Below are 23764 nucleotides of genomic sequence, written 5' to 3' on the forward strand. Positions count from 1 at the left end.
GTTCGCTAAAAAAAATGTCAACTTAATAATTATTTATCTCCACGGGAGAGCTACGGTATATAATTTTGTGCATAATATTGATAATGAAATATGAAGGATTTTTTTCTTACTTTTTTCATTTAAAACAATTCCCTCTATGTTACACTGGAAAACTCTATCTTTATTTGGTTGTATTTTTTATTTTTTTATTAAAAAGAAAATAAATTAATAACAGTAATATAAAGAACAGTGGGACTTCGTTATTTCAAAACAGTGTTTTGTAAACTTTTACTTCAGCAAGACACTCCAAATGATTTTATTCCTTACAGGGGCGTAAGTCTGTAACGAGGAGTGGGGGGGGGGGGGGCGATAGCTATCACATACTAGCACGAGCACACGCCCACACTAATTTACGCAAGCGCGCGCGATCGCGCACGCACAAACACACAACACACACACACACACACGCACACACACGCACGCACATGCATAATGACCCACAAAAATTCCCGAGCACACACAAACAAACTCAGGAGAGTGGGATTCTTAGCCATGATTGAGAATTTTCCCCTCAAGAAAGATGTTTGTCTTCACAATTCTCTGCCAAAAAGTTAAGTCCACAAAGTCATGCTCCCAGAGAGGGGAGGGAGATCTGCATGTGCCCATTTTATATCATTTATTAATAGGATTACCAGAAGTTTCCCTTTCAACTTTCTGAGTAGTGGCCCATTTTATATGACAAGCTTCTTGTATAAAAATGAAATCAAACGATTACACATCACCTTAAATATTATTGTAATAAATAAGACTGTAATAATTAAATCATCGCATATTGATTTATGGTAGATAGATAGATAAATGGTTTATTGATTTAAAAAAAAATATCACTGCGGCTAAGCTGATTTGCGATGATTTTACAGAGTGCATGAGAAAAAAGGCCATCAGCATTGACAAATATAAAACATAGCAATCAACAAATAACATTTGTTTTTATTGTGTTATCTCAATTTGTTTTGTATAAACTAATATGACCATTTGATTCTAAATTATACATGACAATGTTAAAAGATATATACATATATATATTAAAGCAGTATTCTACATCCTATATTCTTAGATCTGTTATTGGAATTGGATTTATGATTGAGTTTAATTATTCAGTGCTATTATATACATATACAAATATTAGTAATTATGTTTATTAATCTTTTTTAAACTTTGATTTATTTAATTTAATTGTTTAGCTACTTATCAAGTGCATACAATTCTAACTGAAAACATTAATTGACCATTATTTAGTATTGGAACTGATAAATTGTGTTTATTTCAATCGTACATATATAAATGTACAGATAAAAACTAACATAGGTAGCAATAAACATCCAATGAACCGAGCAAACTAAAAAAAGTTATCATAAATTTCAATAAATCGGTTGTTCAGTATAGACATGTACAAAGCTTTAAAGATTATCGATGTATATATTGACAATAATTTATAATTTTTCGAAATAAATTTGCAATTATCCGATATACACTGTCGCTCATAAAGGTGGAATATTTTTTTTTTATCCCAATTTATGGAATTATTTTGCCTTGAGTCATAATGCATGGCCGTCCAGAGGATTTTTTTTTATGTTGGGTACCAGGGTAAAATGCAATAAATTATTGAAAATTTATTGCATTTTCTGTTTTTTTTTAAAATTTATGGAAACTGTCCCCTACCCTAGCCCCCACTGCGTACAGTCATGGTTCAGTGACAAAACAATGGCCTCGTAACTGTAAGGCCCCAGGATCAAAACCGTGTCGATGTGCTATATTAGTGCCCTTTTGTGGGGCATTAATCCTCATTACTGTCATTTATGACTTAAGGGCATAGGTCCCCTAGTTGATAAGCATACTGTAGCATACACATGCTTTAGCAGTCCCGCAAAACCCACATTGGCAAATTATTAATCAATAAAATCTGAGAATGTATACTATTATCTAGATCTATTATTTTTAAATAATTTTAAAATAATTCCATAAATTGGGGTAAAACTAAAATATTCCACCTTCATGAGCGACAGTGTAGAAAGAAAACAAAAATTCTTAAAATGCGTAATATTGATAATTGTTCTGGGATATAAGAACATAAGCTGTGGCCTTCACCATTAGAAAAGAAAATGTTATTGTTTTCTAAGGAATCATGAGGCCAGTGCACACAACCATAATGCATGATGCTGAAACACGAGAAGACAGAAACATTAAAATGTCTTTAAAAATATAATAATACATTAACTAAATTAAAGGGGTATGAACCATAATCAGTAAAGGGGTATGAATCATAATCATGTCTCTTTTGTTGGTGTCCCATTTGGAAAAATGCTCCGACGCCCCTAATTCTTCAGTGGAATGATAATCCGTTCGAATAAGAATATTTTAGCATAAACTATGATATTGTAAAATGACCTTTGCTTTTTCATGTATGCCTTCATAAGCAGAAAAAAACCGGTACACCGATTTCTCTTTAATCAAGTTAATTATATCATTTGATTTGATTTGATTTTCTTTTGCATTCATGTAAGTTTACACTTTTTCGATAACAATAATATAAAGTACAATAAGTATTTTACTGACAATGAATCATAAATTAGAATATACATATATATATATACATATATATATATATATATACATATATATATATATATATAAATATATAAACTGTTATTTTCAAAAAACGAAATGATAAACTGTCGCAGATACTAATATTCCTCAAACAGTATAACACAATTATAAAATTATTTGTGGAAGAAGGACTTTCATTGTAAGCAGATTGCTTGATAATACGACATTATTGACGACAAACATTTACAATCAAACCCGACAGGACAACCAGCGTTACACGCATGTCCTCATACAGGATGATGTAATTCATTGCTATGTAAGTAACAATAACGAACGATTGATTAATATGGAGAAGCAAAGAAATGGAAAGAGATTGAAACTGTTTTGCCGAATATCTAACTTATTTCCAACTTTGATATTTGACAGGAGAATAACTAAAAGTCGCTGAGATTAAATGAAACGCTAATATAACATCAAAATAAAACAAGCTCCACAAAATCTTGGTTACAAAAGTATTAAGGTAAAATGACATAACTATATAAATGGTGTTGTTGAACCGATCTTCTGATAGCAAACTGTATATAAGTATCTTTATTTTTAGGTAAAAGGTGAACAGCAGTGCTAAAAATCGATATGCTCAAAGAAGGTAAGATGTACTGCAAGCAAAATAAGTCTTTCGAAATACCTAGCAAAGGCTTCATTATAAAGCAACATAAACATTACAAATTGAGCACGATTTAAGTCTAGAATAATATTGTTCAAGGTAAGTCTAAACTGTAATTACTAATTATTACTTCAAAATGATTGTAGTATGGTGCTTCATTTTGTTGGAGTTGTAACTCGCCAGGAGTATAACGTATGACAGACATGGGCGTTATACAAGAACCCACTATTATTATTATCATTATTAACTGATAACAAAGTATAACATCACACAGCATTTTATCTAAATTTACCTTGTAAAATGACATTTACTCAATTAAATTATAACAGGTAGACAGTTAACTACGTGTAAATGAAGAACAAAAATGGAGTACAATATTCAAAATAAAAAGATACCAATGAGATTCTATGTAGACCGTCTCAACGATAAAGATTTAAAGAAGGTCGAAGAAATTGATGCAAAACTCATATCATTGCAAAGGTGAAGCCTTACTGATCAAATACAACAACTCTCCTCTTCAAAATATGTTTCAGGCCCGCAGTAATCAACTCTCAAAAATGTTAGTTTTGAGATCCAGATTTTTTGCCTTCAGCGGTCCTTTGTAGAGCGTCAATATTTGTGACGTCACACACGGGACACGGCTGGCTAGCTGCAGACTAATACACGCGCGACTCCGGTATGCGGCCGGTACCGAGTTGTTTGTCCAGGGTGTGACGTCACTATTCAGAGCTCGCTACGCTCGTGTGTTTAGCTTACGTTCGGGGGCGCTTGGGGGTCTAAGAAGGGTCTTGAAAATTGCATTTTACGCCTTTCCATGATATCTATATGATTTCTCAGCAAATTATTCGTGTTTTTCAAGAGAAAATCTTTCCATCCATATGTAATTTGTTCTAATTATCAGTTGTTAGTAAATTTTCTTTGTGTAGCTCCTTTAACTCATCTACATTTTGTATGCTACGGTTCATCAGACACATAAGCAGCATTAGTGTGATCATTATCCGACCTCCTTGCATTCTTAGGTGCGCGACGCCCACAGATTACACTGAATATAATAGAAACAGCGAGTACGATGAGGAGTGCGACGCAGCATAATGAAATGATAGCCCATGTTGGTAGTGCTACTCCAGGTGATTGCGTGGATGGGGGTTCCAATGTCGAGTTCAGAATGGTAGTCGGCATGGTAGTCAGCATGGTAGTCGGCATGGTAGTCGGGGGTAGGGAACGTCTTGAGACAGATACAATGTTCGATAAAGGACCTGCGTTGCCAGCCTCATCCCAGGCTCTTATCATGAATGAAAAGATAGCGTTTGAGTCCTCACCAGGCAGAAGAATAGTGATGGACTCGAGAGTACCAGATGAAGCGACTCGGGAGAGGTTACCAAGTATGAGATCGGTATCGTTAACAGCAGGAGCGGATGTAAAGTTGGTTCGGATTTGGGTGAAGCTATCTGAGAAACGGAGCTCGTAGTAGGCAGCTAGAGTGAAGAGACGGAGGAAGAAAAGATCAAACCAAATGTCAAACTGTCAAAAAAACACTTCTTAACTCAAGATAGATACTTTATTAAACTATATGCTTTTGTCATGATTGCTTTCTACATCAACGTAAAACTGAACTACAATACTTCACTAGTCTTATGTTCGAGCTATGCCAACAGAACAAAAAGTCCGAAAGAATTGTACAATAAATCTTTGTTCACCCTTAATTCGTTGTATGAAAATAACATGAGTAGTGAACAAAATGAAAGACAGCTGTAGGTAAATTTGACATTGCGAGGACCTGATTTTATCCTTATATCCTTGCTCGTTGGAAACATCAGCCAAACTGTTGGCAAATGTGTTGACACCTCTCTCACACCTCTCCACTTTCTACCAGCAATGTTCCTGCCGCATGAAAAAGAGAGGGATATTTACCTGTTCCTTGGTCTAAATCATCCCCTACAGCCGACCACGTCAATGTCACATTTCTATTCTCATCGTATGTTCTCTCTCTGCTAGTGATATCAGTGATCTTAGATGGTGCGAGGATGTCAAAAGACAGATCAGGAGAGTAGTTTTCGACTTGAAAGACGCCCGCTGTAGTCGTTCGCTGGAACAAAAGCGACGGGGCGGGAGTGGTTAGTGTTTCCACATCTCGTTTTAATCGCAGAGTATCTAGAACAAGAATGGAAACAAAGAGCAAAGAGTTGACAAATTTGATTGTAGATGGTAACCAATTTTTTAGGTAATTGAAGTTCTCCTTGCAAGAAAACTCTTTAAGATTTACAATTTCCCCTTCATACAGTTCTATTTAAGAAAACTGGCATAATGATATACAACTGCATGTCTCTTAATTCCCTCCAGATGGTATTTGATTTCTTCAAGAGGATTTACATTCAAACATTCAACGAGATCGATACCAGCCAGACCGACTACAGACCGAACAGAAGATTATATTATCTCAAATGGTAAAAGCACGGTCGGTTTGGATTCGTGTTGGAGTCGGTTTGGCGGCGTGACTGCAGTATAACACAATAATAATTCAGAACTTCAAACGTGCTTTGTGCATGGTATGGATCATACTAATTAATAATAGGTACATTTATATACAAATTATCAAATTGTGATGCAGGCTGTAGTTTAGCCGACATAATAAGGCGTTAAAGCACAAATTTCTTCCTATCGGGAATCCCATTTACCTCAAATTGGTGGAGAGTGACAGATGTATATTAGTGTCTTGACAAAGGAAAATAGTGCCACGGTGGGAATTGAACCGCGAACCAATTATTGTGGTCCAGGGTCCGGTGACGTATCCACTAGACCATGACCCCTATTCAATCAATCCATATTACAATCAACATCCAAACTTTCTATATTGAAACAGATTTTACACCCTGTGCAAGTTTCTATTTCGTTTTTTTTATTTATTTAATACAGTGAATAAAAAACATGCTTCCAGCTGGGCATAGCTGTTTTTCAGCATGTCCATACACGGTACATTAAAATACATATGAATAAACAAGTGTCCACAGTCTACATTCCAACCAATCCAACCAGTTTATAAGGACCACTGCCAGGAGGAGGAGGAGGGGGGAGGGGGATGTTCCGAAATGTGGCCGCTGCCGACAGGTGGCCCTTTAAGGTTCTACAGACGCTACAAGTTCTAGACGAGGAGCCAATAATGAAGGTGGCTACTTTAGACAGGTGGTCTTGGAAGATAGATGGCCGCTAACAATGGTAGGTACATGAATATGACAAAACTCACTGTCTGACGATGTGGCGGTGTTTCCGTTTACATCTACCTTGACGCCATATCGTCCATTCGATGAGAAATCAAGGAAATAAGCTGAGTAAATACCATCACCTGCGATTAAATCAGCTCCTGAATATAGTACACAAAAGAAAAATACATCGCTGAATTTGACTGCGTCACGTAATTATACACATGCTTTTTCGAATTTAAATTTGTTTATATACATGTAAGACGCCTCCCCCTCACACACACGATACGTTCGTTCCTCTCCTATTAAAGGGAGTTCATGTTTCAATCGCTGACTCTTCCTCTCTCCTATAGCGCCCCCTCCCCCTCTCTCTCTCTCTCTCTCTTCCCCTTTCTCCTAACTATCTCTACCTTATGACAGGAGACTCAATGTTGTGTATCATAAGATTCACTCAAAAGTGTATATCATTTTCATAACATTCCTTTTTATAGCAGTATACCGCTTGCTGTGAAGATTACATTTTTTGATTTCGGATTTATCCCAATAGTTTCTGATAAATTACAGCTTTTCTTAAAAGTTAACAACTAATCGTATGTTTTATGCAAAAAATATAACCTAAGATTGCTTCTAACATCTTGGATTGTTTCTTTCTAACCTAGTCCGTTATCACGTAGCGAAAGGGTTGTCACATTCCCTGTTGTCGAGCTGACTACTTCAGCAATCACTGTAGCGTCGTTAACGGGTTCGTAGTTGATATGGACATAGGCATAGACCTCTAACAGGGGAGCAGTGGTGTAGTTTACTATCTGAAAGGAGTGGGTAACAGATTAACAGAAAAAACGTTATACTTTTGCACAATTACAACCATGTACATATAATAATAGATTTTATATACCTCACTTAAGAAATCCAGCCATCTGATTGGTCGAAATTGCATTCATAAACTTTAACTATTCCTTTAAAATTCCCGGTAAAATTCCAAACCCATGTAATAGTTTAAAAAAATAGTTCTAAAATCCCAGTTACCATGGTTACCGGGAAATAGTTCTAAAAAATAGTTCCAAAATCCCAGTAACCATGGTTACCCAAAGGTTTACATGTTAAAAAATGGTTTGAGCGATCGCGGATACCGTACGTGTGCGAAGAATTGGTCGGCATTTTTAGTACGGCAATATATCTCGATTTAAACAATTCAAAAATGGCTGTAGAAAATCTCCCAAGATTTCAACTTCTGGATGAGGATCAAATGCGAGACATGCTGACAGCAAGAACACCAAAAAGGGTACGTGAAATCTTCCATAATTTTTTTTCAGTAGGCCTAGATCTAGATCTAGATTCTAGTACGCGACAACCAGATGCTGGTGATTGTAGTGATTTGTACGTCACGGACAGATGCAGATCCTTCCCGTAGAGATTACACACATCCCTAGATCTATGCATTTCCATTGGCCAATGCGCACTCGATCATTCTAGATTGGTCGATGTTTTAATTACCAGAGATTCAAACTAATATTGCTCGTGATCCTGAAGGTGATACTCAATAAGTGAGGTGTCATATGAAAGCGCAGGTTTTTCTCCATATTCACCACAGGGCCGGCCCACCCCTAAAATTGTAAAAATATCTTGCTTAGACTAGAATCTAGATCTAGTAGTAGTCTACTCTCGAAGAAACACTCATTAAAAACAACCGTGCAGATAAACTAGAGAAAGGCCAAGGTGGTGTCATAATTTTTTCGGCATATAAAAGTATTAAGGACTGCTTTAATATTCGAGAAATACGCCTCGGGCAATAGCACAATTCTAACCTTCCCTTGAGCGTATAAAAAAAACTATTTCTCTCAAAGCAGTCAATAATACTATACTAGATGCTGCATGAATACATAATTATAAAGATATTGTATAACGGTTTACATAGATTACTAGTTCTTGATATGCCACTGCTATAAAGCTCAAAGAGAATATTGTACACTGCGAAAGAGTATAATGAGCAAAATGGCGGCTCATTCTTCAATGCATATGGATGCCTGTGCAACTGTGTCCTATAATGTGTTATTGGAAAGATAAGAAGAAGAAAAATGTGATAGAGAGAAAGAGAGAGGGGTGAAAGGGAAATAGAAGGGTATATAAAGGGAGGGAAAATTGTGAACGAGAGGGTACGGGAAAAAAGAAGAGAGATAGAGAAAAAGATATACACACAGTGAGAGAGGGAGGGAGGGAGAGAGAGAGAGAGAGAGAGAGGGAGGGGAGAGAGAGGGGCACATAGAAAGATAGAGAAAGAAGGAGAGAGAGAAAAAACACGCAGTGCGAGAGGGAGACAGAGAGAGGCGCAAAGAACGGGAAACATTATGGGAATGAGACAGATAGACAGAATAAATTATTGGGAACAAGATTTATAACGTACCGATGTCCCTAAGAAGCTATTTACGACCGGAGGGTGAACATCTTCAGAACGAGGTTTAGAAATCACGTTCACACTAACGTATTCCACGAGACTGTTACCGTCGTTACTGATTTCAATGCTCCATACACCTGCCTAAATTAGATTTGGACAAAGGTCACAAATTGAAAAAGAATTGTTATATTAAAAAATACGTTTGTTGACGAAAGTAGAAGCCTTATATTCAAAGGGTAGGGAAATATAGTATTTTCCCGAAAGCTGAGTTTTGGTAAAGAGGGCGCTTAAAAAAAGATGGCGCTACACACAATGTTTTTGTGTGTGAGATAATGACAAACTGAGTCAAATTTGAAAAACAATACAATCTTTATGACAAAATCATCCTTGTTTGATCAAAATCTGTTCAGAGAGGGCTGAAATATCCATAAATATAACAATTTTTAATATTTGTGGGGCCCCATAAATATTCGATAATTTGAACCAGCCGTTGAAAAAACGAGATAGCGCCATTTACGTTTTATTCCAGCCAATGCCAATGTTGGCTTTTTGTTGGCTTTTTGGTGTTGGTTATAATACGCACAACCAGCCGGCCCGTTGCCTTTGGTGGTGGTTGAAAAAAAACAGCAAATCGTCAACATGTGTTAATCAAACAAACAAATGAAAGCACAAGAGACCAACTGCTATCTAAATTCAGGAGAGGTATCATAATGAAATAATGGAATTAACAATTTATTTTAAGTTATTATACCTCTGCCTCTTCGATGGTGACGGTGATAATCTTAGAGATGCTATCAGCCTCATATCTTGCATCAGTGCTATTTATAACGGTACCATCTGGTCCTCTGACTGTGACAGAGATGATGGGGTTGACCGTCCATGTAATTGTCATGACAGTGTTCAGTCCTAGAAAAGCGTCGATCATCACATTGGTAGTGTGGATCGAACTAAGGGATATTACATCTAGTGTAATAGTTGAACTCTGAACCTGTAACATGTGTAATGTGGATGGTAAGCTGGTCAAAAAATACAGTATCTTATTTTGTTCCCCATATAGAGTGACACGGCACTAATATCCTTTGGCAAGATATTTACCTGCACTTGCTCCTCTCAACCCAGGTGTTAAATGGGTACCCGGTAGGATGCGACCGGCATTGTTGGTCAAACAGTTTTTGAGCGTCAAGTAACGCCTGGCTGGAATGCTCCCCAGGGAGTGGAGATTGTGCACACAGTGTGTACGGGCAAGTATTGAATTCAATGACCGGGGTAATAGTATATCAGTAAAGCGCTTAGAGACATCATACGTAGATGTATTAAGCGCTATACAAAGCGGAGTTGGTATTATCATTAATAGATCATTCCTATTACTTTAGGAAAACACCTCGTTTAAACATTCCGAGTATGTATAAAAGTCACAAAAGAATTATACGTAAAAATGAAATGTACAAATATAAGCCTATATTGTGTAAACCAAAACCAAAAATCAAAAGAAAATTAAAATGAGGTTGTAAGGTTTAACCTGTTCTTATTCAAGCATATGCTGACCTGTATTGGTGCAGAAGCGGCAACACTCTGTGGCCTTTGCGCTATAATTGACACAAAGGCGGAGATGACGCATTGTGCGCTCCCTCCGTCAGCACACGTTGCCGATATACCGCCTGTCATCTGGGCTAGGTCTTCCAACTGGGTGTCGGCTTCGTAAAAGGCGATTGAATGCACAATAACCCCTGAACCTTCGATGTCATCCATAGTGTCAGCTATTGGAGTTCCGTGATTCTCCTCTCCGTCGCTGAGAAGAATGAGATACACACCTCGGGAATCCATGTCATTATATTGGGCAACCTGTGGTTATGCATTGTAAAGTTTTAATATGACCATGAAGCCATAATTCAAATACTATTGCAAATGATCTTTGCTTGTATTTTCGATAAAAGGCTTTACTCTTGTTGTAATAAAGAAGGGCTCAGCAGGGACAACATTGAATGAAATTAGGGTTACACAGGGTGGCCCAAAAGAACAACACCCTAGATCACCATTGTCAACGACAGGTCTCAGGTTGGCTTTCTTTGGTTGCCATCCTGTATAATACAGCCAGCAAGGATTGACATTTAACCCGGTAAGACAGGGCAGACCATGCCAGTGACGGATCCAGGGGAGCCCAGGGGCCCGGGCCCATCCCCTGGCCCAAAAATAGGTTTTTAAAAAGATAGTATCGTTAATTTTACCTTTAAAAATAACATAAAAGATCTCATAGCAAAGTTTGTTTTGCCCTTTAAAGCACATGTTATCAAGCCCGTATCAGGACAATCATCCCCGGAAAACTAACCCCAAAGGACAATAACCCCCCCGGATAATTCCCCCCCCCATGACAACCACCCCCTCCCCTGAGGACTATTACCCCTTGAAAATTACCCCAATGGACAATTACCCCCCCCCCCCCCCGAAAAATTAATCTTCCCTGTACTTTAAAGGGAAAGCGTAACCGGATGATAAGCTGGTTTAAATAAAAGCATAATTTTTTTTCGGGGGATAATTGTCCTCGGGGGGAAGGGGGTGTAATTTTCCAGCGGTTAATTGTCCTTGGGGTTAATTGTCCCTCTGGCCGGGGTATGGGTGATTTTCCAGGGGGTAATTGTCCTAGAACCTATTAAGCCAAATTAGAATATGAGAGGCTTTTTCGAGGAGGTAGGGTACGCATGTCATTAAATATGATTGTGTCTGGAAAGTGATTTCTTTTCCAAAATATATCGACTACCGCCCCTGCCCCATATGAAGCCAATTACATTATGTATACTTCATTGTTTAAAATAAAGTTAAACTTTCATACATTTAACATAGGCCATTTCACATTTTCTTTAGATATGGATCAAAATATTGCTATCGTTACCTGGATAGCCGTCACAATGCCGCAACCAATACATGTAGCTCCGTCGGCTAACGTTGGAAGTAGAGACGCCAAGTCTTTCCTCGATATGACACTGGTGAGTTCAGTCATGTAAGAATCTACTATGGATTCGTAATTGAACTCGACAATGGCCACGTAACTATTATTAGGTACTATACTCTGGATGAAGTTCTTGGCCCCTCTGATCATCTTGTCAAAACGCTCCCCCTATTTAGAAAGCAGAGGAATAAACACCATTGTGATACAATCCACGAGGAGAGGCATCAAATCAATAAAACATTGTCTACTCAAACATTACGAGACATTGACGGCAGGTTTAAGAGGAAGAAAATGAATGAATAATTGTAGAGATTGACGGTGTTAGTGTCAAATTCTCGTATGGCAATATCATTCTAATCTTAATCAGTATCATAATTATGAAGTCGCGATTTAACAAAGACAATTATAACTACAACTTATGGTATTAAAATATTTACAACTGACAAATAGAAAATTGGTTAGATTATGTAAATATGGACAAAGCATCGTGTTTAGAAGTAAGTTGGTGATATAAAATCACACTCCTGTTACAAGTATTAGTTGCAAAAGCATAACCTTTGATTGTATTCATTGGATGCAATCAAACATAATTAAGTTCAAACTTCATTTGTATATATTGTTTTAAGCAAGCAATATATATATTTATTTACGCCATGTTGTGAACAAGTAAGACTAATTTGCTCAAACTCTGTGTATAAATGGCTCTGAGGAGCACGATTGTTCTGCACCATCGTGTCTTTTCTCACAATAGAAGGTACTTTATGCAAAGTGATTATTACTAGCCTAGAGAGATGAACACTTACATCCATGGAACCACTGGTATCTAAAACAAGAACAATCCTCAGAGATCCGGACGGCTGCACGACAATAAAGTTTGGTGATGTGTCGGTATCCTCAGGCAAGGAAGGACTGTTTCCATACAGGAAATCAGTCGATTTCCCCATCACTTCCCAAACGCTTTGATAGTCGCACTTCTTATTCTGTAGGTTAGGAGCCTCGTAATTATGATACCCCGCCTGGCCTCGGACGTTGTGGCAGAACATGTCAATCTGTGCATTTAGAAAATTAAGAAGAAGTGGGACAATTTCATGAGAAAACTCTCGAAAAGGTATGGAAGCTCAAGTATCATCAATAATATAAAATTAATCCTATGTTTCTTACGATTTTTCAGCCATGGAAACATTGCAAAATTCACTAGTAAGCTCTGGTATTTGTATGCAATGCACTCCATAACAGTCCTACACTCTCCAAAGAAAGAAGGATGCAGAGCCCAACAAGAGCAATTCATTTTGCAAATTTATCCTTTTGACCTTGCCCCTTATTTTGATGTAATGCCAGTCCATGACTTAAAATCGTAACAACTATTTAAAAAAAGAATATAGACACCTTCTAATGACAATCAACGTAATGTTAATTATGCCATAACGAGAGAGAAATAATCAAACTTGACTTTCAAAACCTTTTAAAGGGGGTTTAAGTGTCCATTGTCAACAAAGTTATCTAGTTTACAACTGGTTTGATGGCATTATGCCATGAGCCCTATGAACCGTTGCGAAATTGTTCCTCAAAAACTTGACCCCCCCCCCAAAAAAAGTGCTCTTACTACCCCCCCGGACAACCACCCCCAGACAACTACCTCCAAAGACAACTACCCCCTAGGAAAACTACCCCTAAAGACAACTACCCCCTTGGACAACTACCCCCGGACAACTAACACCCGGACAACTACCCCCTAGGATAGTTGTCCAGGGGTAGGTGTCCTAATAATAATAATAAATAATGAACAGCTCTTCTGGATGAACATAAGCCACACTGAAATGAAATGATACAAAAAAGTGAATACCATTATATTATCATAACCGAGTAAAGTGTGTGCTATATTGTTATTTTACTCCCGGTTCATCGTGTACAATTTAGTGATAAATTAAGTGTACTACATTCAAGTACAGTAGCTTTAAGCTTAGTCTCTCTACCATGATTCGGTATTCGAGCATTCAAAGAATTTATTCCAGTTCGCGCCTTCTTCCTTGTAATACAAGTTGTTTAATTATATTTATGTTCCTACGTATAAATTCTTTATGAATTGAACAGTTGTCAAATATGTTGTCAAATTGAATGGAAGAAAATCAATGTTCATTTTAATGAATGGATTTACCTATGCCGGGAGAAGTGTGAAATTGAAACGAATGCAGGGATTTGACGTCCGTACTTGATTCTGCTCTTATTAGTGATCTACAGTCCAATGTTCTTAATAGGGACTTTTAGATTGAGTGGACGAGAACGTCCACTGATCATGCGTGTCTATGGCAAGCAGTTTTAACATTTATTCCTATTTTTTATATCAAGAATTACTATTGCTTTACAACAGAAAATAATTTCTTAATATTAACAATTACCAGTGCTTTACAACAGAAAATAATTTCTTGATATCAATAATCCAATTCTTGATATCTGGAAATAGGAAAATGTTAAAACTGCTTGCCTTGGACACGCATGATCAGTGGACGTTCACGCCGTTCTCGTCCACTCAATCTAAAAGTCCCAAATAACGACAATTAAAGTACAAGTCCACTCCAAAAATTACTTTCTTTTAATAGAAGCAGAAAAGTCAGAGAAACTGATGAAAAAAGTTTGAGCAAAATCGGATAACTAATAAGAAAGTTATGAATTTTTGAAAAAGTATGTAAAATTATGGAACAATGGAAATCACTACACAAATTGCCACTTTGGTTATCAGTTTTTTGACGTCACGTCCTCACTATTTATCAATTGCTTTATATAGTTTAATCCCATTAATATCCCTTTTTATCCTCCAAAACTTGATTGTCCCATGCCTTTGCCCAGGTTATTATTTGTATCATATTGCGTGCATGACACCCGGGGCATGACATTTTACAAAATCTTTTATGAACTTCGAAGAATTTATACTATTTTCTGAATATTGTATATTCATATTTATTGACTTTTATATAGATAGTTTATAAATATTCACATTTTTCATGATTTAACTGGAATAAAATTACTCTATATTAGTGGATCCACAAAAATAAATCGAACTTGGATGCTGGTGTGAATAAATAAGATTCTTATGGGGAAAATAGAAATTTATATTATCAATATGAAGAAAATAATTAGTCGATAGTGAGGACGTGGCGTCACAGACTCATGGGTGAGTTGCCAATTTGTCTTGTGATTTTCAAAAATTTTCTTGCCATTAAAGATTCATAACTTTCTTATTAGTTATCCGATTTTGGTCAAACTCTTTTTTGATTGGCTCGTCTGATTTTTCTGCTTCTATTGAAAGTAATTTTTTGGAGTGGACTTGCCCCTTTATAACCAAAATTCTACAACGCTTTCTTTGCGAGTTTTCGGGCTCAGATTTGGTTTTAGATTTGGTAATAAAAAGTTAAATGAGTAATGATCTCCTCACAAATGGAGCATGTCCGAGGTTCGTATTTGAATATTTCAAAAGGATTATCTGGTCTAAATAATGCCTGAAATGTCGACCTCGAAGTTTGTTCATTCTCTCAGAGATCCCTTATTTGCGCAGTGCAAATATTTGACATTGCCACTTATTTTTAATTTCCTTTTTCTAAAATCAGTCAAACCAAACAAAGGGACTATAATATCTTTGAGCATAACTCCAGACGGGAAAGTCCCTCAACTTGCCAGATTTCACTATTCATACCTCTTTAGAATATAATAACAAGAACAATAGTGGGTTCTTGTATAGCGCTCATGTCTGTCAGACTTTACACTCCTGACGCCCCACAATATGCCTTTTGTTCAGTTATGGTTCGATGCATGGCTTTAGCATTTATTTGCACAGAGAGAGAGAGAGAGAGATAGAGAGAAAAGTGAAATGACAATAGAAATGCATACTCATGTATGCTTGCATAAGCAAAACATCTCAACGAAACGGTTTGTGTAAATACACCAAGTTTTATTCCTGTTGTTTCTTTTATAAGAATTAAGTCTTACCGAGTGAATATTGGATGCAAACATTAAAGATGCCTTGGCGGTTTGCCCAATGCCATTGGCAGGGGTCACGAATCTGCAAGAGTCGGGTAAATCCCCAAACGTATTTTGCCCACATGGACTTTCATTTTCATCAAGGAGATCTCCGTGAACTTCCGAAGAGCATCGTGTTCCTTCAAAGCCGTCACCTGTTATGGCGTTCGATTGGTAGTAAGGTTCAGCATCGGTCCCTGGCACGTAATCCTCGTCAAACACACCCCAACGTAGTTTGGCAAACTGACGGGCAATCACTTTACCTTCATCGAACAAAACAAAAAAATATAATTGTATCATACAATTTTATGAAATTACGCATGGAAATAAATGAAGCATAAATGCTTAGAAATAGTTGTTTAAAATTACAAATTACTAACAAAATTGCGAAGATATTCAGCCAAGTATAATTTAATATTTTTAGGCGTCACCTTTTGAGCAAGAGAATTATGAGTCTTATTGTAGAAGAATATGATATATAATAGGCGATATAATATAGTTAGATTGAAATGAGTTCTACCCTTGAAAGTGACAGCATGGCAATATCCTCATTTCTTGTAAAGTAGAGGATCATTCGATAATGATTTTGGATGAATATTGTATTCTAAAAATATAGCTGCAGTCTGTTGAAGACTTGGAAGTTTATGATTATGTGCCTTTTACCCCCTTTTTTAATCAAACATTTCCAGATTAACATTTGACGTTCAGGTTTATAATTCCATCATGATCATCTCATACCTGGTCTCCGTGTTTGTGCGTATAATACCAATGAAAGAGAGAAGAAACTAAGTATTGTAGTTGTCATACTTGAAAAACAAAATTTCGGTGGAACTGTTCGTCTTACCAGAATCTCCAAATTGATTTTCGGGTAAGTCTTGGTCGATGAGGAAAGTCTTGGATAAATGCATAAATCTTCCTTGTCGTCCACACTTGAATGGGTTATCAACAAAAGGACGATGATTAGACTGTTGACCAGTTACGAGAACGTTAGCATTCTCATAGGCTTCACGTTGTGCAACTTGATACTCAGAGTTTCTGGACCAAGTGGGCGGGACTAAGATCGTGATAGTCCCAAAGTAGACCCGGCGATTGGTGGCGGAGAAAAGGACAGAAGACCCGGCCGTGAAGATATCCTGTGTTTATAAGACAAAACATCAGTACTTTCTGGTTATCTGGGGGGGGGGGGGGGGGGGGGGGGGGGTGGGTAAGCGGACACTTTTTTTTTTTTTTGGTCTCGAAATTTCAAAATTTGACATTTTTCTTCGTTGGGGGGGGGGGGGTAAGGTAACCTTATTTAGGTTAGCCGTGGGTATAATTTTTTTTTTTTTTTTTTTAATAAAAAAAAAAAAAAAAAAAAAAAAACCAAAGGGGGGGGGGGTTTTAGGTTTTTTATGGGGGTTTACATACATAAAAATACCAAAGGGGGGTTTTGAACCCCCAAAACCACCCCCCTGCGTACGCCCCTGCTCATAGCTATGCATTAGATGATGCTTAACCCCCCCCCCCCCCCAACGAAAAACAACAACACCCACAGCAAAGAAACAAGGAAACAAAAAGCCTTTCTTGGAGTTGGGGGGGGGGGGGGGGAGTGGAGTGATCATGGTAGGCGCGGTAGGCGTCATTCGAGGGTGGAAATGTATCTCCATTAATTTACGGTATGCACGACTTAAGTCTTGCGCCTGACGCCCGCCCGCCCATACACGAACACGCAACAATAACATTATATCCTTGAATTCTATACTCATGACCTACATCTAACCTATGATCAAAGTCTCAGCATATTTAAGCAAATCGATACTAAAGTCATTCTATATAGCACTTATTTGCAAAATACAATTTGGAATTCAATAAAAGAGAATCATTAGATTAACACAGATTAATTTGAATGAACGCTTGACAAAAAGCATGCATAAATCTAAATCTGAATGTTAATTCGATTGACTAAAATGCGAATTAGAATGCACAGATCATGAAATAGACCATTTTCGTAAGTCTTTGTGAAATGCCTCAATAAAAATATTTCATTCACCTGATAAGAATAATAGTCAAATATAGTCAGAATGAAAACTGCATATATTAACTGTTGCTATAGGTAGGTCAAGTAATAGTGTTTGTCAATAGACCAGTTCACGGTTAGCATATGGCTGCAATGACCCCGAATATCCACAGATCTTCAAAACACGAAGGGGTCCCACTTTGTACATTTTGAAATAATCACTCCTACAGTGATGAAGATGCTACATACTTAGCCTTTGTTTCCCCTTTTCAAAGAATACTTCCACCTGTGTATCATGGAGTGCTCTGCTTTTGCATAAATGAATAATGATTATATAAATTTCATAAACACGTATCCAGTATTCCGTCTCCGTGTATTTCACAATTTGTTCTGCAATGACCTTTATCTGCTCATGCTCAGACTGCAACCGGGAACTGGCTTATTGAAATACTATTATTCTTATCAGATGAATGAAATAATTTGTATTGAGGCACTTCACAAAGAATTATGCATTAAATTTGGTCTCATTACTAAAATGGTCTATTGAACTATGGAATGAAAGGCCGGGTTTTAGATTGAGCTGAATTGAATGCATGCAACATGAATTCGGTCGACAAAGATGCGACAAATTGGCCGGGAAAACCTGTTATAATGGCAACTTATTGATAAACTGCAATAACTCACTCTCATAACACAACTTTGCACGAGACACACCATGAGGATCTGCATAATTGGCAATACAGAATGGTACATTAAACCAGGGAGTTGATAGAGAAGGAGTGGATTCTCTCGTAATTTATTCAAACGCAGGCGTGAGTTCTTAAGTGTAACAATGGGATGCGTAACATTCCACTTTCGGAATTTCGGAAGCCAGGCACCAGTTTCACTTAATTTATTAAATTAACGGCAAAATCTCAGTGCAAATTATAAATTGTATATGGGGACAGTATTGGGAATAGTACATCAAACAATTTTTTTTTTATTTAGTACTCCGCCCTTCCTATAATTTGTGTGCCAGAGTTGGTAAAAGAAAAATTAGATCCTGACAAAAACTCAATATTTTAGGATAATCCGATTATTTCGAATGTTTTAATGCCCTGTCATTTATTCCATAATTCACAATCTTTCATAAATTTAAGTTTGCTAATGCGTGCTTTCGCGTGCTTTTCGTATTTTTGCATTTGGAAAAAAAGTGTGAAATTACAAAAGTTTGTGTTCGCTTGTTCAACTCATTACACATTGAACAATTGATAAGAAATCAATGAAAGGGACAGCGGACATTTGCTGAGATATCATTTTATGATGTAGGAATTCTAGATCCTGATATATCATGCGCTCTTTTATCTCACCCCTGGTCAACTGATGCAGTTTAGCGCATACCTTTTCGGCGGCTTGGAGCATGGGGTCAAAGGAGAGCTGCTTGATTCCACTCCTTCTCTATCACCTCCCTGAGTAAACATGGCGAATTCTATTTTATTGTGCATGCTATTCAGAATTTCATTGCGAGCAACTCTACAGCGTTTATGCTATGCCTATTCGTAATTATGAAAATGATAGTTAATGTAGTTGATTTTAGAGTTTAGATTATTTATATCGCCACTTTACTCTTTATGTTTGTATTTCTCCCCTTCTCGATCTGTTTGTTTGTCTGTCGATCTCACCCTCTCTCTCTCGCCCTCTCTCTCTCTCACACACTTTTTTTTAAAAACAATTTTGTTTTATTTCTCCAGATGTGTAATACAAACCATGACATACAATTGAATAAAATAAACGTGTTCAATATTGATGCTTTTACATAAACATAATTAAACACAAACTTATTTGCAGTATAATATAACTTAGCAACAAAGTAAACGTATAAGTACCTAAACATAATATGTCAATTGTAAATGTTATTTACTTATATATTACAAAAAAAAACTTAAACAAATCTGGAGGTAATTTTACTGAAACAATCCTGCCCCCTCCCTGCCCCCTCCATCACACAAACATACTCACCCTCTATCACACAAACATACTCACCCACCCACACACATACTCACCCACCCACCCCCCCCCCCCCACACACACAGTACTCACTCAGTGGATGTCTGCCAACATTCTCAACTCAAGAAAAATATACTAAATAAGTTATCCAGGCCGCAAAATAGAGTTACGCTTTTAACAGGCTCACGGTGGAGAAGAAAACAAATCTTAATTAATCTTAAGCTGCTCCCACTTTAAGAAATGTGATCCTAGCTTTCCCATTTTAATTGCTATTTTCTTTTCCTCATCCCTATACTTAAAAATGCTTTTTTTTTCATCTTTTCTAAAGTTAGTACTCGCCCCCCCCCCCCGATCTTGACATAAATGTAACATACTTCACCATGAAAATGATAGTATTACACATTTTTATTCTATATGAACTACCTACCAACCCAACAAATATATCTCGCCATTCTAAATCTTTAATTTCATCTAACTCAAAAAGTTGTATTAAAGCCTGCCATATCCTTTGAACACTCCCACAAGATAAAAATAAATGTTTGTATGTTTCTATTTCCTGCTTACAAAACGAACATAAATTATCACCAACAAAACCAAATCTATGAAGATGCTCATTAGTGTATATGGCTCCATGCAATAATTTAAATTGAAATTCACGTTGTTTTCTAATGAGTATAGTAATTCTTGGTCTAACAAATATTTCTTTTAATTCTTTATCTATAAAATCATAATCATTTTGCCCATCCCTTACCTGCAAATCATACGTTTGTTGCAGTGCTTTGATAAAATAATCATAGATTGTTCTTGAACCCACATCCACAAACTGTATTTTTTTACTAGAAATATAGAAATAAGTATTAAAGCTTATCAAATCAACCTCGAGGAATTCTATTAACCCTGAATCATCCTTCCATAACCTGGGTATCGCATCATAAATATCAATAATCATAAGCAAATTATTACCTTTCATACCGAGGTTCATAAAAACTTTAACAGACTTAACATGACCTTTCTCAACCAAATGATTCAGTTGAACAATCCCTCTTTCAAACAAGTATCTATCAAATATACTTTTTCCATTTATACATATATTCTGATTATTAAAAATAATTGGATTAATATAACCCTCCAAATATCTTAAATTACTTGTCTCTTGCCATGCTTGCAACATTTCCATATAGTATGGTGGAATATCTAAAACGAGTTTAATCTTTTTTTAAATCATAATCACATAAAAAAATAAATCTACCACCCACAAACTGTAAGCAATGATCAAAAAACAATTTCCATCCCAAACTTTTCTCTCCATATAAAAGACGTTTTATCCACATTATGCACTGTATTTTAACGGACATTTCACACACACACACGCACGCACACACACACACGCTCACACACAGACACACACATACCTACATATACACACGCATGCAAACGTACACACCCCTTCTCTGCCCCTGTCGTAACTATCTCTGTTGCTTTACCCCCTCCTTGTACCACTTAACCCTTCCCCTACCTTCTTAATTCCCGACTTTCAATCTTTGTGTTTATAGAGTGTAGCAACTTGCAACTTATTAAGCAAGCAAGAAGAATAATGTTAAATATTTTGAACGCAGATTTTCTTGATACCTCAGTCACACCGCCAAACCGACTCCACACCAAACTCCAAAATAACTTATTGTTTTGCCATAGGGTAATGTAATATACTCGTTCGGTCTGTTTTCGGTGTGGTGTCGGTGTGACTGAGGTATTACTCTTTTCATAAAGTTGTTCTTGATAAAGTTTATGCCTCAGATCTTTATTAATGAATTAAAACGGTTGTTGGTTGTGTGTATATATATGCATGTACGTATTTACGTAGTTTGTATATGTGTACGCATGTGCGTGTGTGCGTGTGTGTATATACATATTATGAGAGAGTTTGCTCGAAAGAGAAGCAGGGGGAATGCAACGATTCACATACTTGCAAAGCCTGAAAAAATGGGCAACCAAAAATAAAATCAGCAATATAAACTTTTAATGATTAGCAGACAATTATAGACTGAAATGGAGGGCCATGATTGTAACAGACCTGGCACTAATTAATGGTGATGACAATGATGATGCATGAGAATAACGGTGTGTAGCTCTCACAATCGTTTATTTATATCCAAGATCTATTAAGAAAGAAAGATACTTTTCAACCTTCGAAAAAGTTTTTAAAGGGAAGACAGCAATTGGGAACTTTGATAAAGCGACGCACCTTTATTCTCTCATTTTTATTTCTGACAATATTTTTTTTTTTTCAAAGAGAATCTCGAAAGTGGTTTGCATTTGTAGAATGTCTTTCATTGTATTTATATCATTTTTGTTATTCATTATTATATTATGATCATTATAGTAGTTTGGTTATACATTAGTATTTGTAATTTGAATTTAAGTATATTGTTATTTTGCATAAATATCAGTTATCCAGAAAGAATGTTACTTTATTCAACGATGGAGCTTACCCGATGAAATATCAAATAAAATAGACTCATGCCTTTCATTAAAGATTCTATTTGTCATTTGGTATTCTACGTCAAGATGATGAGCCGTATTACAATGATGTCTTTGCGGCTTCCAAGTAACTCCAGCAACATATATTTCAGTTTTAAGTCATGACTAGGCTTTGTTACCAAATACCAAACAACTTTGAAATCTGTTATTTTCCATTGGTTTCTACTCCGAATGATTGAATACATGAATCGGGGTGGATTTAGGGAGAGGAGTTGGTAGATGGATCGTCGTACCAGTAGGATGTATACCCCCCCCCCCCCCCCCCCCCACACGTACCCTCTTGGCACCCCAAGAAAAATATTTCTTACCTTGATATTTTCGATGATACTTGAATCTTCTTCGACATCTTTGTGTATAGCGATGAGTATGTTGTTATAAGCTCCATTCTCTAGCTCGATTGGATTAGGATCCTGTTGTGCCTCGCAGATCTTGGCTCCCATCAGGCAGACCAAGAGAAAAAACAAGAAACTGGGGCGTTTGACCAGCATTGTTAAGCAGCTTTTTGATGTCGAATAAAGTAGAGTATCTTCTGACAAAGTTTACTTTAAAAAAGCAGAAACTAGTGCTTGTCTTATATTTACACAAAATTGTTTAATCACTGTGAACAATCAATGTTGTAGTCATTTCTCTGTTTTAGACCTCTACAATCTCTAAAGTTATGTGAAGAAATGAATCAAGCTGATGATATTTCTTTCGCAGATCAACACGGAGTATGAGACAAAATATGTCACATTGAATGTTTATTAATTGGTGACAAAAACATCTTTATCAATGCTCTGCGGAACTAAAAGTGCACGGTCGTGCGTGTCTTTATCAATGAAGACGGTTTATTAATGAGGATTACGTTCCCCTTACTTCTGCGTGTGTCGCAATAGCTTGATCGTTACCTTAAAGGTACTATGTCCCTTATGCATCCTACATCAAATTCTGTAGAACTTTGCAGGAATTATGAATATGTCATGTATGTCCTATCTGTGAAATTTAAACAGTAGCAGTGTCCTAGTATTCAAATTATACAAGGAAACCTGTTTACCTTCTAGACTTCACTGTCATACACTATTGAGTGACTGATTGACATCTTTTTTCTTTGGTAATAACATACATAAAATGAGCTGTAACAGGTACATGCGCATTTGTAAATGAAACTAATTGAATCTGAAAATCAGACTATTACTTTGGTGATTAAATCGCTTAAGTCGATTCGACAACTAATGGTCGTTATTTTCCCCACTAAAAACCATTTTCAAGCCCTTTTGTTTTGAGGGAAGTTCTAAATTAGTATTGCCTTTCAAATGCCGTTGGAATTTAACATTTTCATTTTGTTTTGTCTGCAAACGGGACATAGTACCTTTATATTAATCGCGTGACACTACAAAAGTTGCTATCGCCCATCCCTGCTTTTGTTGCAAGTGAACCATGAAAATCTAGCAGTACATTTTTGTGAATATAA

The 23764-nt window shown here is 36.7% G+C and overlaps 2 protein-coding genes across 2 annotated transcripts; both read right to left on the minus strand.

The window, feature by feature from the left end:
- Positions 1 to 4161: 4161 nt before the first annotated feature.
- Positions 4162 to 7081, minus strand: LOC115920231 (calcium-activated chloride channel regulator 1-like). Its single transcript, XM_030975548.1, has 4 exons — positions 7063 to 7081; positions 6492 to 6650; positions 5162 to 5401; positions 4162 to 4725 (listed from the first exon to the last, which is right to left on the minus strand). The coding sequence occupies exons 1-4, from the start codon at positions 7079 to 7081 to the stop codon at positions 4205 to 4207; spliced, it is 939 nt and encodes a 312-aa protein (XP_030831408.1). The 3' UTR covers positions 4162 to 4204.
- Positions 7082 to 9584: 2503 nt separating this feature from the next.
- LOC757183 (calcium-activated chloride channel regulator 4A-like) lies at positions 9585 to 23103 on the minus strand. The gene is made up of 7 exons (XM_030975549.1): positions 22623 to 23103; positions 16639 to 16927; positions 15765 to 16057; positions 12587 to 12832; positions 11727 to 11951; positions 10385 to 10681; positions 9585 to 9827 (listed from the first exon to the last, which is right to left on the minus strand). The coding sequence occupies exons 1-7, from the start codon at positions 22800 to 22802 to the stop codon at positions 9585 to 9587; spliced, it is 1773 nt and encodes a 590-aa protein (XP_030831409.1). The 5' UTR covers positions 22803 to 23103.
- Positions 23104 to 23764: the final 661 nt, after the last annotated feature.

This window comes from Strongylocentrotus purpuratus, unplaced genomic scaffold, assembly GCF_000002235.5.
Source record: "Strongylocentrotus purpuratus isolate Spur 01 unplaced genomic scaffold, Spur_5.0 spur5_scaffold_8, whole genome shotgun sequence".
In the NCBI taxonomy this organism is placed as follows: Eukaryota; Metazoa; Echinodermata; class Echinoidea; order Camarodonta; family Strongylocentrotidae; genus Strongylocentrotus; species Strongylocentrotus purpuratus.